Source organism: Phoca vitulina, unplaced genomic scaffold (assembly GCF_004348235.1).
Source record: "Phoca vitulina isolate PV1807 unplaced genomic scaffold, GSC_HSeal_1.0 scaffold1, whole genome shotgun sequence".
Taxonomy (NCBI): domain Eukaryota; kingdom Metazoa; phylum Chordata; class Mammalia; order Carnivora; family Phocidae; genus Phoca; species Phoca vitulina.
The window spans coordinates 1874926-1890962 of NW_022589704.1; the positions used below are offsets into that span (position 1 = coordinate 1874926).

The 16037-nt window shown below is 46.9% G+C and overlaps 1 protein-coding gene across 1 annotated transcript; it reads left to right on the top strand.

Annotated features, from left to right (window-relative positions):
* The first annotated feature begins 10930 nt into the window (after nucleotides 1-10930).
* LOC116634020 (olfactory receptor 6B2) lies at nucleotides 10931-11869 on the top strand. The gene has a single exon (XM_032407139.1). The coding sequence runs from the start codon at nucleotides 10931-10933 to the stop codon at nucleotides 11867-11869; it is 939 nt and encodes a 312-aa protein (XP_032263030.1).
* The last annotated feature ends 4168 nt before the right edge of the window (nucleotides 11870-16037 follow it).

Sequence of the window (16037 nt, forward strand, 5' to 3'; positions counted from 1 at the left end):
GAAATGACCTTTGCCTTAAAATTGGGAAGTTTGGGATATGCAAGAAGTGCAAAAGGATTCAAAGAAACATGGAGATGGTGTCCCTTAAATGCTCTGTGCCACCAGGTGGACTAGGGCTCGGGGGAGGCGTCTACCCTTTGGTGGGACTGTTTCCCTGGCCCTGACCCAGGCATGGTGGGACCCGTGAACCTGAGCGGACGCATCAGGTAGCTCCAGCCCTAACCTATACTGAGGCACGAACTCCAGCTCGAATCCTGGACAAAACCCAGGCTCCACCCTAAACTAGCAGTTGGACAGAGCCCTCACCCCTACACATTGCGTCGGGGTGGGACTCTGCCGGTCTGAGGATTCGGGGAGGGGTGTGGAAAGGGATTGGGGCACATTCTCAGTTTCGAAGCCCCCAGACCTTCTGTCATGGGCTCTTCCCTCTACTGCTGCTCATACCTCAGGACCTGAGCAGGTTTCCCCAACACTGTCCCTGACCTACCCCAAGTCACCTTCTGGAAGACTCTTGTTTAAATGCTGTTGCTTAGATTCTTGCTCTGTGCACTTCCCACGCTGCCCTCCATGCGCTCCACTCACGGCTCCCATGTCCCCCCGACAGCCCCGTGGCTAACACTCATCTGCCCTAGAGTCGCCTTCTCATGACCCTGGCTCCGGCCCCCAGCACCCCAGCCGTGCTGCCCCGACCGCTCTCCACCCCGTGCTTTCCTGCATGCTAAGCAGTTACTTCTCCGTGGTCAGTATTAGTTATGGTCTGTCTTCTCTGCCTCCACTAGAACTTACTCTTCACAAAAGCAGAAGGCTAAGATTGCTTTCTCTCCCGATTTATCCCAATGGCCTTGACAGTGTGACTGCCACATAGTAGGCACTCGGGAAATACTGGGTGGATGAATAAATGGTAAGCCCCAGGTGACACCCTGCCCTGGCTCTCTGTGGGCTCGGACACCCTGGGCTTGCACGGGAGGCCCGCACGGCTGGTGGAAACTTCTACTGTGGTGCATCTGAAGCCACGCTCCTCATCTCCCTCTTTCCAAAAGCGTGCTTTTCCCTCTACACCCAAACACTAATGAAGGCCAATGCCTAGAAGACACCCTAGGATTCTCCATTTCTGGGCGGCATCTGGCTGCAGTGCTGGGGGCTCACGGGAGCCCTTCAGGAGGAGGCTGCGTCTGCACTGAGTCCTGCCCAGGGACGGGGCAGCAGGGCACTTAGCGAGCTGCTCTCGGGGCTGGCGGTGATCCCCCAGGCAGGATGCTGTGGCTCACGAGGGGCAGGAGCACAGGGCGTGGCTTTTATGCCAAGGACGCTTGATGGATGTGGCTGGGACAGTGCTTATCATGCCATTCTCTGCCACGTGGACACCAGACCAGGGAGAGGCAGGAAAGACTGGAGGAAGGCCAGCTGAGGTAGTGGCCGTTATCCAGGGTGGGGGCGATGGATGCTGGATGTGGGGAGAGTGTGGAGGCAAGAGAGCCGGTTCTGGAGACATTTAGGAAGTGCCTGTGTAGGACTCCGTGCCTGGTAGCTGTGGGGGCAGGGAAGAGCGCAGAGTGGAGCGGAAGCTGGATTTCTGGCCTGGACAGTGGGGTAGATCGTGGTGCCATCTCCTGAGACGAAGAACCCAAGAAGGGTGTGAACTCCGTGGCCAGTGAGCGTCTCCTGTCGTTGGCTGGATGCCCGAGTAGAGTCTACAGAGAGACCAGGGAGGACCGGGGGTGGTCACCTGGGCATGACCATGGAGGACATGAGGCAGGTGTTCGCGCTCAGTGTGGACAGCGAGAACAGAAGGCTGGGGCCACACTGCCAAGTGCAGAAGAGGTGGGGAGTGAAATGCGTGCCCAGAAACTAGTGACAGGTTGGTCCCGGGCATCTGCAGGACAGCCAGCCCGGGATGTGCAGGGACAGAGGCCAGCTGGTGGTGGGGGAAGGCAGGAACCAGACCATGGCTGTAGGTGAGCATTTATGTGAGAGAGGAGACTTCTTTCTTTCTCTAAGAGGGGCAAAGCCCCAGCAGAGCCAACACAAAGGAGAGAAGAGCCCCTGGGGAGCGGGGTGAGCGGCAGCAGCTCCACACCCCACCGCCCAGTGGGTAGCAGAGGAGCTGGTAGGTGCCGCCCACGGCGGGCGGGAGGCGGGCAGACCTTGTGCGGTGCAGAGAGGGTCCTGCCTGTGGTGGGCGCGCAGCAGTGTGAGGCCACGTCACCCCCGATCTTCCAGTTGGTCAAGAGAAGCCAGAAATCTGTGCTTCGACAAGAATGTTCTGGTTTTCCAGAACGATGGTTACAGTGAAAGTTGTCAAGACTTCTCCTGAAGGAAAGTGAAGGATAGAGTGGAAACAGAGTAGCACAGGGGTGTCCGGGACGGCCGACGGTATGGATGTCGTTCAGATTCTCGCTGCGCCACAGTGGCCTCCCGCCGACGTACGTCTGAAATGTCAGCAATCATCCTGGGTTGAGTTCTTCCTAGCGAGCCACCTGTGAGCGGACGCTGCCTGCAGGTGTCCGGTCTGTGCTTGTGTCCCCCGTGTCCATAGGAAGGGAGCCCAGGGGCTGCAGGACCGGCCAGCACGCCCCGATGCTGCGGCCGTTGGAAATTCAGTTCCTGATGTAACAGGGAGAAGAAGCCCCACTGTTTTTTTTAAACAGATATGTAACCCACTACCTCGGCCTCATTTACTAAGCGATCCACCCTTACCTTGCTGATTACATCCCTGGATACCCTCAGTTGTGGTTTTAGTGCTTTCTGTATTATTTCTGTATTGGTTTACAAGGTGGCGGTCACCGTTCTTAATATTTCTTTCATTAAAGCGGTATCTTCATTTTTATGGTCGATCCAAAATAGCAAGTCCCCTTCATTAGTCTTCCTTTTTTTGAATTTTCATGGCTTTTCCCATGTGTTCATATTTTCAGATGATTTTAAGAATTATTTCTTCCTGTTTTAAGAAAAATAAGATTTGGTGAGATTTCAACAATAATTGAGTGAATTTTTGAAGTCAATTTGGAGATATTGATATCCTTGCAATAGTATGTTTTTTTCATCATGGAGCATTCTTATTAGTGATTGCCGGCATACAGGATGACTATATTTTTAATACTCATTTTGAAATCCCTTAATCAATTGTAATAATGTTTTGGGCTTTCTAGGTTAAAAGCCAGGTTATGTGGAAACAAGGATAGTTTTGTCTATTTCTTTACCCCCTTATGAGGTGGGTTCCAGCATGTTTGCATGAGGACCCATCTCCATCCCCATCTCAGCGGGATTGGAGTGACTCTTGTATTCGGCTGCATGGATGCTGTAGGCTGTTGGCTGGGGCAGGGATTCTTTATCATATTAATCCAACCATTTCTCCCAGGTGACAAATGTATAAAACATTGGAATAGTTTTCAATCAAAGCTTTTCAGCATCAGCTGAACTGTCATGGTGATCATTCTAACAGATTTGCTAACTGTGAGCTCTCCGTGCAGCCCTGAAATAGATCATGGTTGTGGGTGGCGTGTGCCTTTTTAATATATTGCCCTATATGCTAGAATGTTATTGGAATTTTCTAACTGTAGTAGAAACAAGCGAGGTGGTCGACATGTAGCGTTCCTTTTGTGCAATGCTTGCCAGGTTTCTGTGCTATTAGGAATCCACATTAGGAAGCTCTTCCCCTGCCCTATAACAGTTTATAGGAAAAGCCCAGCGCCGGGGGAATTGGAAGTGCAGGCGAGGGAAGGAGCATCTGGGCCCGTTGGTTTCCTTGGCAATGACTTCAACAATCCCCAAATTTCTATCGTGATGACGTCGGGCTTTCTGTTTCCACTTGTCAGTCTCTCAGAAAGTCCTCCCTCTGCCCCAGACCCTGACCTTTGCATTCCACAGCTGCTTTCAGGAGCCGGGGAAGCTCGTGGGTACGGCCACTCAAGGACACACAGTAGGTGCTTTATAGATGCTGCCGATCCTTCTCTTAGCACTTGATGAATCTCTGTCTGTAGTTGGTACCTTCTTTCATCATTAAAATGGTGTCTGCATGTTCCCTATTTTCACGTTTATTGGATGAGCTGGGCTTTGTGTTACTGTTCCCCACTCCGAGGCTACCTCCAAGCCCGTTCTTGCCTCTGTTGATCAGTCCTATTCTTTTTCCTAACTAAAACAGAATTTCCCCTGTTCTTTCCTGTTTGTCCTCAGATTGGCTTAATACATTTTCTGACTTTTTGAGTTGAATACTTGTTTAATTTTCCCCTCCTTTCTGGCTAAACAGTAAAAGCATTTAGAGGCACAGACTCGCGCACGGATTCCAGTCTGGCCAGGTCACACACGTGAGTGTTGCCGTGTCACTTCCTACCCGCTCTGTGACCGTGGTTCTGACCTCTCGCCAACGTGGGAGCTCACTACCAGAGTGCTGTCTTGGTTTCCACAGAGTTTGCAGTTGTGTTTAGTCTGATGTTAACTGATTTTGATTTTTTTGTTCCATCGCTTCTAAGAAATTGGGGAAATCTATGATGTCTACTTTGAAAATATGGTGAACTTTTTATGCTGTTCCAGATAATTTTTTCCAAATTTTCTGTGGGCACGTCCCTTTTTTCAAGGTACTGAATTAATAGCCCTCCAATCAGCCTGTAAATCGTGTTATTCTGACACTCTACATCCTCACCTGCTCTTGCTGTGGGTCTGTCGCGGCATGAGCGACACGTGCTCGTCTGTGGCCTCCTTCCTTCCGGCTACTTTTCTCTACACCAGAGCCACCGCAGAGTGTGTGGAGGTCATACCAGGGACTAGAAGGTTCATAAAGAAGACGGACCATTTGAGGTCTTGAGTGTTACCTGATCCAGTATTAATCCTGAAATCAGGCTTTCTTGTTGTTTGTCTGACATGCCTGAGCTAAGCCTGTAACTTCAACCTTCCCGAGTGTTTCGTTCTGCAGAATACACATTCTGTAATAACACATATTCTGTCATAGATCCTTTCTCACATGCTCGGAGTCTTCTCTTTTTGCCAAATTTTGTTCTGTTTACATTTATTGTTGTGGCCAATGCATTTCTTTTCCTGTGGCCGTCCCACCTTATTTACACGCTTTCTTGGTGTTTCCTTTACTTCTCCGTTTTAGTATTGTCCTTTCAGGATTTATAGGGTCCACATCCTTTTGGAGACTATTGCTTACTTCAAAAAATGTTAAGAACTGATGTTACTGATGTTATACAAACATGCCCGTTTGACGTCCGCCTCTGGAAAAAAACGAGGCAACAAACACAGATTTTCCTCATTATAATCATTGCCTGTCCTGGGTTTTCCCTGATGTCTGTAAACCCAGTTTCTGTCTCTTTTTTTTTTCCCAGTGAATTCTCATTATTATTTTGCGTTGTCTGTCTTCTCCATCCACAAGGACTGACATTCCCATTTCGTTCTGTAACCCTGGTGACAACAGTCAGAGAGTGGCTGTGTTGGCTTGTTGGCTCTCCCTCCCTGTCTCTCTCTGTGTGCTGGTAGCCTGGGCTGGGACTGTCCCTTCTGAGATTGGCAGCTGTGACGCTTGATTTTCCTGCGGAGGAAGCACTGGTCAGCCCCGTGTTCAGAACAGGTCGTGTGGAGAGCGTCTCATGCGATGGGTCTGGACACCGTGTTCTCACCCACAGCCTTCATCCCTCTGCTGGACCGGCCAGCTGTCCATCCCTGAAGTGTGTAGAGGTTTTGGTATTGTTTCCTGGGCTCTAAAGATTGGGTGAAGAGTAAAGCTAACTCTGGTGATCTTCCATTTTATAAAATGTATTTTATTCTGTCTAGTTGCCTTTAGGATTTTTTCCTTGAGGTTCCAAAATTGGTCTCCCCTGGGACCTAGGGTTGCTGGCACCCTGACCCGGTTACAACCTCCAGAGCCCAGGGCCAGCCACCAGCAGCCCTGTAAGTCCTGCTTATTTGCAGTGACAAATGGCCCTCCACGAGTCATACAGCTCGCTCCTCCCAGCCCTCCTAGTCAGAGAACCCAGGTCACATTCCCGCCTCGTGTCCCCTGAGCCATGGGGCCCCTGCGCGCTCTGCGGGTGCGTGGCTTCATTAGCATTTCTTCTCTTCTGTGTTCAGGAGTCTGGTGACATCTTCTAGGTCCTTGGGGCATGGCCCGCTCTCCTCCCTAGCTTCCTGCATCATGAGGGTTTCCCTCTATTTTTGTATTTTCTAAGAAAGTTCTCTGGGATTTGAGGACTAGGAGGAGAGGGAAGAGGGAGCAGCTGTGCGCTGGTACCGTCTCTCCTTCAGCGTCTTTGGCTGAGTTGCATTATCATCTGCAACTCTTCTGTCCCGTGCTTCCCACCCCTTAGGGTTCGTGGAGCTCATCTTGTGTGTCGCCAATCATGCTTGGTGCCCGGTCCAGTGGGGAGCGAGGAGGCATAGCTCTTGCCTTGGGAAGTGCAGCGGGCAGAGACCAAGAACACAGGCAGGTGCAAACAGGGGAGCAGAGCTACCATGACGGCGGGTGTGCAGTGACAGGCCCAAGAGCAGGACCAGCCGGGGTGGGGGAGGGCCGGGAGCACCTCAGGCATAAGCAAGGTGAGCACGAGGCTGGGGGCCTCCGCTTTGCGCAGTTCCATCCCGCACCCCATTATGGTGTACATTATGGTTTAACTAGTAAACGGACAGGAAAACTGTCTTACTGCATTTAATTAATTCAACTCCTGTGCATGTTACTACCACCGTTACGAAATGCTCTCTGCAGGCCAGGCACTGACCAGGTATTTCCTACACATTTTTCTCTAAGGATCTGTTAGATTCATATTAAGTTATCTCGATTCTTAATAATTTGCCTACTTATTCATGCCCTGATAATGCCATTAATACACAGTTGACCTTTGCACAACAGAGGTTTGAACTGAGCAGTCCACTTATATGCGGATTTTTTCGATAAATACACTATAGTTCTGTAAATGTATGATTTTCTTTTTTTTTTAAGATTCTTATTTATTTATTTATTTGACAGAGAGAGAGAGTCAGTGAGAGAGGGAACACAAGCAGGGGGAGTGGGAGAGGGAGAAGCAGGCTTCCCGTGGAGCAGGGAGCCCGATGCGGGGCTCAATCCCAGGACCCTGGGATCATGACCTGAGCCGAAGGCAGACGCTTAACGACTGAGCCACCCAGGTGCCCCAATGTATGATTTTCTTAATCACGTTTTCTTTCCTCTAGCTGAGTTTATTGTAAGAATACCGTGTATAATACATACAACATACAAACATACAACATACGTGTTCATTGACTGTTGATGGTGTCGGTAAGGCTCCCGGTCACCAGCGGGCTATCCATAGTTAGATTTCTGGGGAGTCAGAAGCTATAACATGGATCTTTGATGGCATGGGGGTCAGTGCCCATCACCCCGACTTACTCAAGGGTCAGCTATGTTTCTATTATACTTCTCTTCAGGTTTTCCTTTCTGTGTTTTCATTTCTCTACTCTTTTGGGAAGACAGATGATTTTGTTGTGATTCTGTACTTTCTCATTGCACCTCCTTGTTGCGTCATTATTCTGCACGATACCACATTTGAGGCTTCTGCCAATCATGAGAGGCACACTCCCAGTGGCCCAGTCTGTCTGTGTGTTTTCCGCATGGATGTGGAACCGCGGCTTAGGGAAATGTTTACCTGCTGAATGTTTAATCCAGCACATAACATCTTCTTTTTACAGGAGAACTTGAGAATTTAAAAATAAGTAACAGATTACTGTTTTGAATAGATAACACACATGAAACAAAATGGAAAAAGTAGCAAAAATATACCATAGAAACCTTTCCGTCCGCCACTGTGTTCCAGCCACCTGCTTCCCAGCCAGGGCAACGGGCATGCCGAGTTCCCTGTGTGACGGCCACACACAGTCGTCCCACGTATGTGCCCTTACGTACACCAGTGGAGGCCCACTGTACGTGCTGCTAAGAATATCTAGAAAATCTAACTGTGTGTCTTGGAAATCATTCCATGTCTGTAGAGAGATGGGTTCCTTCTCAGTGACTGCACGGTATTCCAAGTACAGCTGTGACAAACGTACGTAGCCAGCATTTCTTTCTTAAAGGGCATTGTCTGCCTGTCCTGCTGAAAAATACTTTTTATTTTGTGACCTTTGGTTTGCATAGCCTATCAGAGTCCCGTCAGAAGGCAGCCTGCAACACCATCCATCCGTCTTAACAATTCCAGATTTCTGGCCACAGCCAGATGGGTTTGTTTTCTCTCTTGTCGATATCTGGTGGGAGAAGTGGCAGCCATGGGGTCAGAGGGCCCGGATTTGTGTCCTGGTGCTGCCACGATCCCAGGTGAACCCCCAAACATTTTGCTTTGAGTCTGACTCATCTGAACGTGAAGATGTCAGCCTTGTTTTCCAGGGTCCTGGTGACCATGACAGGACGTGTTTCATGTTAAAATACTTGGTCAGTGATGAGGACGATGAGGGTGACATGGCCCTTTGTCCCATCAAGGCCGCCTCTGGGGACCCACACACAGGATGGGGAGGGCCATGCGGGGGCAGCCACTAGACTGTTCTGGAAGCAAACTGCATGTAGGAGCCCGGTTTTCACCCCCTCCACCTTTCCCTATCACACCTGTCAGACATCTGACGTGTCTTGAAAGAAGTTGCTGTGGCTGAAGTCAGAGGATTTTGATGGATTCCTGTGTCACATTGAGGTCTTTCATCCATTTTGAGTTTATCTTTGTGTGTGGTGTAAGAGAGTGGTCCAGTTTCATTCTTCTGCATGTTGTTGTCCAATTTTTCCAACACCATTTGTTGAAGAGACTGTCTTTTTTCCATTGGACATTCTTTCCTGCTTTGTCAAAGATTAGTTGACCACGGAGTTGAGGGTCCATTTCTGGGCTCTCTATTCTGTTCCATTGATCTACGTGTCTGTTTTTGTGCCAGTACCATACTGTCTTGATGATGACAGCTTTGTAATAGAGCTGGAAGTCCGGAATTGTGATGCCGCCAGCTTTGCTTTTCTTTTTCATCATTCCTCTGGCTATTCGGGGTCTTTTCTGGTTCCATACAAATTTTAGGATTGTTTGTTCCAGCTCTGTGAAAAATGTCGACAGTATTTTGATAGGGATTGCACTGAAAGTGTAAATTGCTCTGGGCAGCATAGAGATTTTAACGATGTTTATTCTTCCAATCCATGAGCATGGAATGTTTTTCCATTTCTTTGTGTCTTTCTCAATTTCTTTCATAAGTATTCTGTAGTTTCTAGAGTACAGATCCTTTACCTCTTTGGTTAGGTTTATTCCTATCTTATGACCTATCTTATGGTTTTTGGAACTGTTGTAAATGGAATCGATTCATTAATTTCTCTTTCTTGTTACATTGTTAGTGTATAGAAATGCAACTGAGTTCTGTGCATTGATTTTGTATCCTGCCACATTGCTGAATTACTGTATGAGTTCTAGTAATTTGGGGATGGGGTCTTTTGGGTTTTCCACATAAAGTATCATGTCATCTGTGAAGAGTGAGAATTTGACTTCTTCTTTGCCAATTTGAATGCCTTTTATTTCTTTTTGTTGTCTGATTGCTGAGGCTAGGACTTCTAGTACTATGTTGAACAATAATGGCAAGAGTGGGCATCCTTGTCATGTTCCTGACCTTAAGGGAAAAGCTCTCAGTTATTCCCCATTGAGAATGATATTTGCTGTGGGCTTTTCATAGATGGCTTTTATGATATTGAGATATGTTCCCTCGATCCCTGTATTTTGAAGAGTTTTAATCAGGAAAGGATGCTGTATTTTGTCAAATGCTTTCTCTGCATCGATCGAGAGGATCATATGGTTCTTGTCTTTTCTTTTATTAATGTGACCTATCGCATTGATTGATTTGCGAATGTTGAACCACACTTGCATCCCAAGAATAAATCCCACCTGGTTGTGGTGAATAATCCTTTTAATGTACTGTTGGATCCTATTGACTAGGATCTTGCCGAGTATTTTGGTATCCATGTTCATCAGGGATATTGGTCTGTAATTCTCCTTTTTGTTGGTAGACTTCTCTACTCTTGCTGCCCCAGCCACCTTTCTGCCATCTGCTTTCTTTCCTCCAGAATTGGTTCAAAATCTTTCCCTTGCTGATATCCCCCTTCTGGTCTCTTTTGATGTTCTGATGTTATGGGTTTTTATCTTCTTTTTAAGATTTTATTTATTTATTTATTTGAGAGAGAGAGAGCGCAAGCGAGCATAAACAGGGTGAGGGGCAGAGGGAGAAGGAGGCTCCCTGCTGATCGGGGAGCCCCACACATGCCAGGCTCAATCCCAGGACCCCAGGATCATGACTTGAGCCGAAGGCAGATGCTTAACCGACTGAGCAACCCAGGTGTCCCTGTGTTTTTATCTTTTTACTCCTTTGTCATATTTTCAGGGGTTTTGAGATGGCATAAAGATAGATATGTGACCACTCTCCCCTCTTGGCCCGGGAGACTTCCGCTACTCCCAAAGACCCCCAGCCCTGCGGGTATGTCTGGGTCCAGGGTCTGGCTAAACTGGGACACCATATCCCACCGTCCCATGAGCCCTGCTGCTGTCCCTTCCTCTTACAAAATCAACTCTGAAACCAGGTGGAAGGTTCAGTATCCACTGATTTAGAAAGAGCGTGCCCGATGACCAACGACAGGCCCAGGTAACACCGGCTGCAGAGAGCCTATCGTCTTTAGAATCTTTGGAGAACTCCAGGTTGTAGGGAAACAGGACCACCGTGGGATACTTGGGGGAGGATGTGGGTGGGCATTCCAGAGCCCCACTCTTAGCGTGACCAGCCCCAAGGACACCAGGAACTTCCTGATGGGAAAGGCTTCACTTGGAGACAGTTTCTGCTCCCTCTGCTGCTCATGGAGCCAGGCGCCTGATCTCTGGGCTCTCCTGCAGGGTGAGCTCTGCCTTCTCCCCCCGAGGCCCCACAGCCCCTCACTCTGGAATGGTGGTGTTTTGCAGGCTCCCAGCACACAAGGATGAGGGGAGAGAATGTCACCCAGGTCAGCATGTTCATCATGGTGGGCTTCCCCACGGCCCCTCAACTGCAGTATGTGCTCTTCCTCCTCTTCCTGCTCACCTACCTCTTTGTGCTGGTGGAGAACCTGGCCATCATCCTCACCGTCCGGACAAGCTCCTCCCTCCACAGGCCCATGTACTACTTTCTGGGCTCCATGTCTTTTCTGGAGATCTGGTACGTATCTGACATCATCCCCAAGATGCTGGGTGGTTTCCTCCTGCAGCAGAAACACATCTCCTTTGTTGGGTGCATGACTCAGCTCTACTTCTTCAGCTCCTTGGTGTGCACTGAATGCGTGCTCCTGGCCTCCATGGCCTATGATCGCTACGTGGCCATCTGCCACCCCCTGCGCTACCAAGTCATCATGACCATGGGGCTCTGTGTCCAGCTGGTGGTCTTCTCCTTTGTGAGCGGCTTCTCCATCTCCGCCATCAAGGTGTACTTTATCTCCAGCGCCACGTTCTGTGGCTCCAATATCGTGAACCACTTCTTCTGTGACATTTCCCCTATCCTCAAACTAGCCTGCACAGACTTCTCGACTGCAGAGCTGGCGGACTTCATCCTGGCCTTCATCATCCTGGTGTTTCCCCTCATGGCCACCGTGCTCTCCTATGGACACATCACCCTGGCTGTCCTGCACATCCCCTCGGCCACTGGCCGCTGGAGAGCCTTCTCCACCTGTGCCTCCCACCTCACCGTGGTCACCATCTTCTATACGGCCATGATCTTCATGTACGTCCGGCCTCAGGCCATCGATTCCCGGAGCTCCAACAAGCTCATCTCTGCTGTTTACACTGTCCTCACCCCAATAATCAACCCGTTGATCTACTGTCTGAGGAACAAGGAATTTAAGGCTGCCTTGAAAAAGGCTCTTGGGCTAGGTCACTCTTCACAATAGGACAGTCAAACATCCTGAAATCTAATTTGTAGTGATAATAAAATGCTATCTTATATTGCACTTTATGCTTTTTAAAGTAAATCTGCAAATGAAATATAGCAAACTATAGAACCACACAGAAATAATAAACCTTTATCTGTTTTTGTTTTCACAAAGGGCAGCGGTCACTTTGGGTATTTTTTGAGGTTTTTATGAATGCAGTTGTGAAGATGCTTTTATGTTTCTTTCATTATGATGCTTGGGTGAATCCTTGATGTTTTTGCATGTAGCAATGATTCATGCATATCATGTGTAATATTGCACCGTGTAAACGTATCACAGTGCACTATGCATTGACTCTGTGGACAGTGTTAGGGATGATGCTTATTATTATTATTATTATGGCTAATACCGTGGTGAACATTTCTTTTCACTAACGTACACTGAGTTTTGCTAGCTGTGTGCGTAGGCTGGACCGAGGTACACGTAAATGACACCGATAATTGCTGCAACATGAGGTATGTGTTTTGGTAGGTTTAGTAGGAACTGCCAAACTGTTTTCCAGGGTGGGTGCACCGACTTTTCGCTCCCATGAGCAGTGTGTGAGGGTCCCAGCAGTCTGGAGCCTCCCCAACACTTGGTGTCATTGTAGTTCCCCGGGGGGGCAAATGCAGAGTGCTCCGGTGATGTTAGGGTCTGTTGTCTTGGGTGTGTGCATTCTCGAGTGCCCATCACCGGGGCGTCCCCTAGTCTCAGCTATAGTTGCTGTTTCTTTATAACACGTGGGCATTCTTACATGCCTCTGTTGTTGCATTTACTGCAAAAATGTCCTAGAAAGGCTTGCCTTTACATTCCCAAAAACATGTCTTCCAATGAGGAGCACTGCTTTATTATGACATCTAGTTTGTACATTTTCTCCCACTACACTTGGTTTATTTTCCATTTAAGAAGTGCTTGCTTATTCCAAGCCATAAAGATATTCTCCTATTTAATTCTAGAAGCTTTATTGTTTTACCTTTCATGTTTAGATTTACAACCCATCTGAAACTGATTTTTTTTTTTTTTATGGCATGCGATATGGGTTAAAGTTCATCCTTTTCTATATGGGTATCAAATTGACCCCGTACCCACCATGTATTGAGAAGACCATGTCTTCCCCTCTGCACTGTCACCCTTTCCATAAACCACATATCTATCTATCCATCCACGCACCCATCTATCTATCCAGCCATCCTCCTCTTTTCGGACTCTTTATTCTGTTCCATTTGTCTTTGTGTCTCTTCCTGCACCAATGCTGTGTTGTTGTAGTTACTATAGCTTTTTTGTATCCTGATATCTGGTATTAAATCCTCCATCCTTGTTCTTGTTTTTCAAGATTGCCTTGGTTATTCTTAGCCCTTCCCAAATGGGTGGTAGGGGATATAAATTTGAGAATTGGCTTGTCAATTTCAACAAAAGAAAAATTTGTTGGATTTTTTATTGGGATTGTAATGAATCTATAGATCAATCTGGAGAGAACTGTCATCTTTACAATTTTGAGACTCTTAATCCAAGAGCAAGGCACACGCCTATATTCATTTACAACTTCCTCAACTTCTCAATACTGTTTTGTGATTTTCAGTGTATTGATCTTTCACATCTTTCTGCATATATGAGTTTTGGGGTTTTTTAAACTAACACAAATGGTAACTTTTTAAACATTTTATTTTTTAAATTAAATTACCTCTGTTCCTTTGTTGCTGGTCCATAGAACACTATTTTTAAACTTTCTTTTTTGAAATAATGAGAGATTTACAGGAAGTTGCAGAGAAATATGGAGGGAGGTTCTCTGTGTGCTTTGCCCAGCCTTCCTGGATGACACCATCCTGCATGACTAGCTCAGCTCAGTATCAGGACACTGACTTCAATGCAACCCACAGAATGGATTCACATCCCACCAGTTACACATGCACTCATCATGCACACATGTAGCTCCGTAGTTTTATCACCCGTGTAGCTTTGTGGACTACCACCTTCATAGCATGTGGAATGTTTCCATCACCACAGGACACACACTTGATGTCCTAGCCTCTGGCAACCACGAATCTGTTCTCTGTCTCTATAATGTTGTTATTTCAAGGATGTTATATAAACAGAATCATAGTGTGTGCAATCTTTTGAGATTGGTTCTTTCCAATCCACAAAATTCTCTGGAGGTCCATCCAGGCTGTGTGTCAACAGTCTGTTTTTGTTGCCAACAAGTGTTCTGCACCACGGCTGAACTGTTCACCTGTTGAAGGACACGCGGGGCTGTTCCCGGTTGCCAGCTGTGAGGCGTGAACGTGCAAGCAACACTCAAGTACAAGTCTCTCTGTGAAGCTAAGTTTTCATTTCTCTGGGGTAAATGCCCAGGAGAACAAGTGCTCATTTGCATCATTGTTGTATTATAGCTCATTTTTAGTGCTAAAGGGAACTGCCAACTCTTTGGCAGAGAGGCTGTGCCATTTTCTGTTCCCGCCAGCAGTGAGCAAGTGAGCAGTCTGGGCATCTTCTCCAGCATCAGTGTCATCACTGTGTCTTACTTAGCCTTTCTGGAAAGTACGCAGTGGTGTCTCATTGTGGTTTGATTTACATTTCTCTAACTGCTAATGATGTTGAGCATCCTTTCCTGTGCTTACTGGCCATCCGCATGTCCTCGTCAGTGAAGTCTGTTCACATCTCTTTCCTATTTTTTTTTTTTTTTTAAGATTTATTTGAGAGAGAGAGCACTAGCAGGAGGAGGGGCAGAGGGAGAGAGAGAATCTCAAGCAGACTCCAAGCTGAGTGGGAAGCCCAATATAGCGCTTGATCCCAGGACCCTGAGATCATGACCTGAGCCAAAATCAAGAGTTGGGTGCTTAACTAACTGAGCCATCCAGGCATGCCTCCCATTTTTTAAGTGGATTGTTAATGTTCAGTTTTGGGAGCTCTTTACATATTCTAGATGCAAATCCTTTGTCAAATTGCACACTTTTTCTCCCCATCTGATGTCTGCCTGTTTGGTAAAGTCCCTGTAGAACAAACATTTAAATTTTGCTGAGTTCCAGTGTAGCTTGCTTTCCTTCTGTGTATCATGCTCTTGATGTCAAGTCCAAGAATTCTTCCCCTCATCCCGGGTCCTGAAGGTTTTATTCTAGGACTGTTTTCTAAAAGCTGTATAGTCACATTTACATTTAGGTCTGTGATCTGTTTTGAGTTAATTTTTGCATATGGTGTGAAGGTCATATCAAGGATGTCCAGTTTCTGCGACACCATTGTGCAAGAAGCTATCCTTCCTTTACTGAATTGCATTTGTACCTTTATAAAACATCAGGTGAGGGTATCTGTGTTGGCTTATTTCTGGTCCTCTGTTCTGTTGATCTATGTGTTTGTCCCTCCACCAATACTGCACGGGCTTGAGAAATGTAGCTATTTAGTAAATTCTTAACATTGCAAGAATGATTGGTTCCCCCCCCCTTTATTCTTTTTCAAAATGATTACGGCTATTCTAGGGCCTGTACGTTTCCTTATAAATTTCATAATAAGCTTGTTTATGTGTACAAAGGATCTTGACGGGGTTTTGGTAGGAACTGCATGAAGCCTACAATCATTTTGAGGAGAACTGGCATTGTTGCTCTGCTGAGTCTTCCAACACAGTGACACAGCAAGTCTCTCCAGCGATTGGTTTTCTCTGACTTCTTTCTCTGGTGGTTTGTGGTTTGCAGCATACAGATCCTATACATGCTTTGCTAGATGATACGTAAGTATTACATTTTTTTTTTCTGGAGCAATCATAAATGGTATTGCATTTTTAAATTTCAGCCTTCACTTATTTGTTCGTAATATATAGAAATGCAGATTTTTGTGTGTTGACCTTGTAACCTGCAAGCTCACAGACCTCATTTATTAGTCCTAGGGGCTCTTTGGGGTATATTGCTTTGGATTTTCTACCTAGCCAATCATGTAATCTATGAATAAAGGCAGTGTAATTTCTTCCTTTCATATCCTTTTTATTCCTGCCTTTCTGTACTGTTTAGGATTCCACGGCTCTGGTGAATGAGAGCAGGGAAAGCGGTATCTTTGCTGCTTCCTCTCGTATAAGGATAAGAAGGAAAGCATCAGCCCTTCACCATCAAGTGTGATGTCCGCTGTGGGGTTTGTAGACGTTCCTCACCAAGTTGAAGCAGCTCCT

Coding starts and splice junctions, on each gene's coding strand:
- LOC116634020 (XM_032407139.1), top strand. CDS start 10,931: ATGAGGGGAGAGAATGTCACCCAGGTCAGCATGTTCATCATGGTGGGC.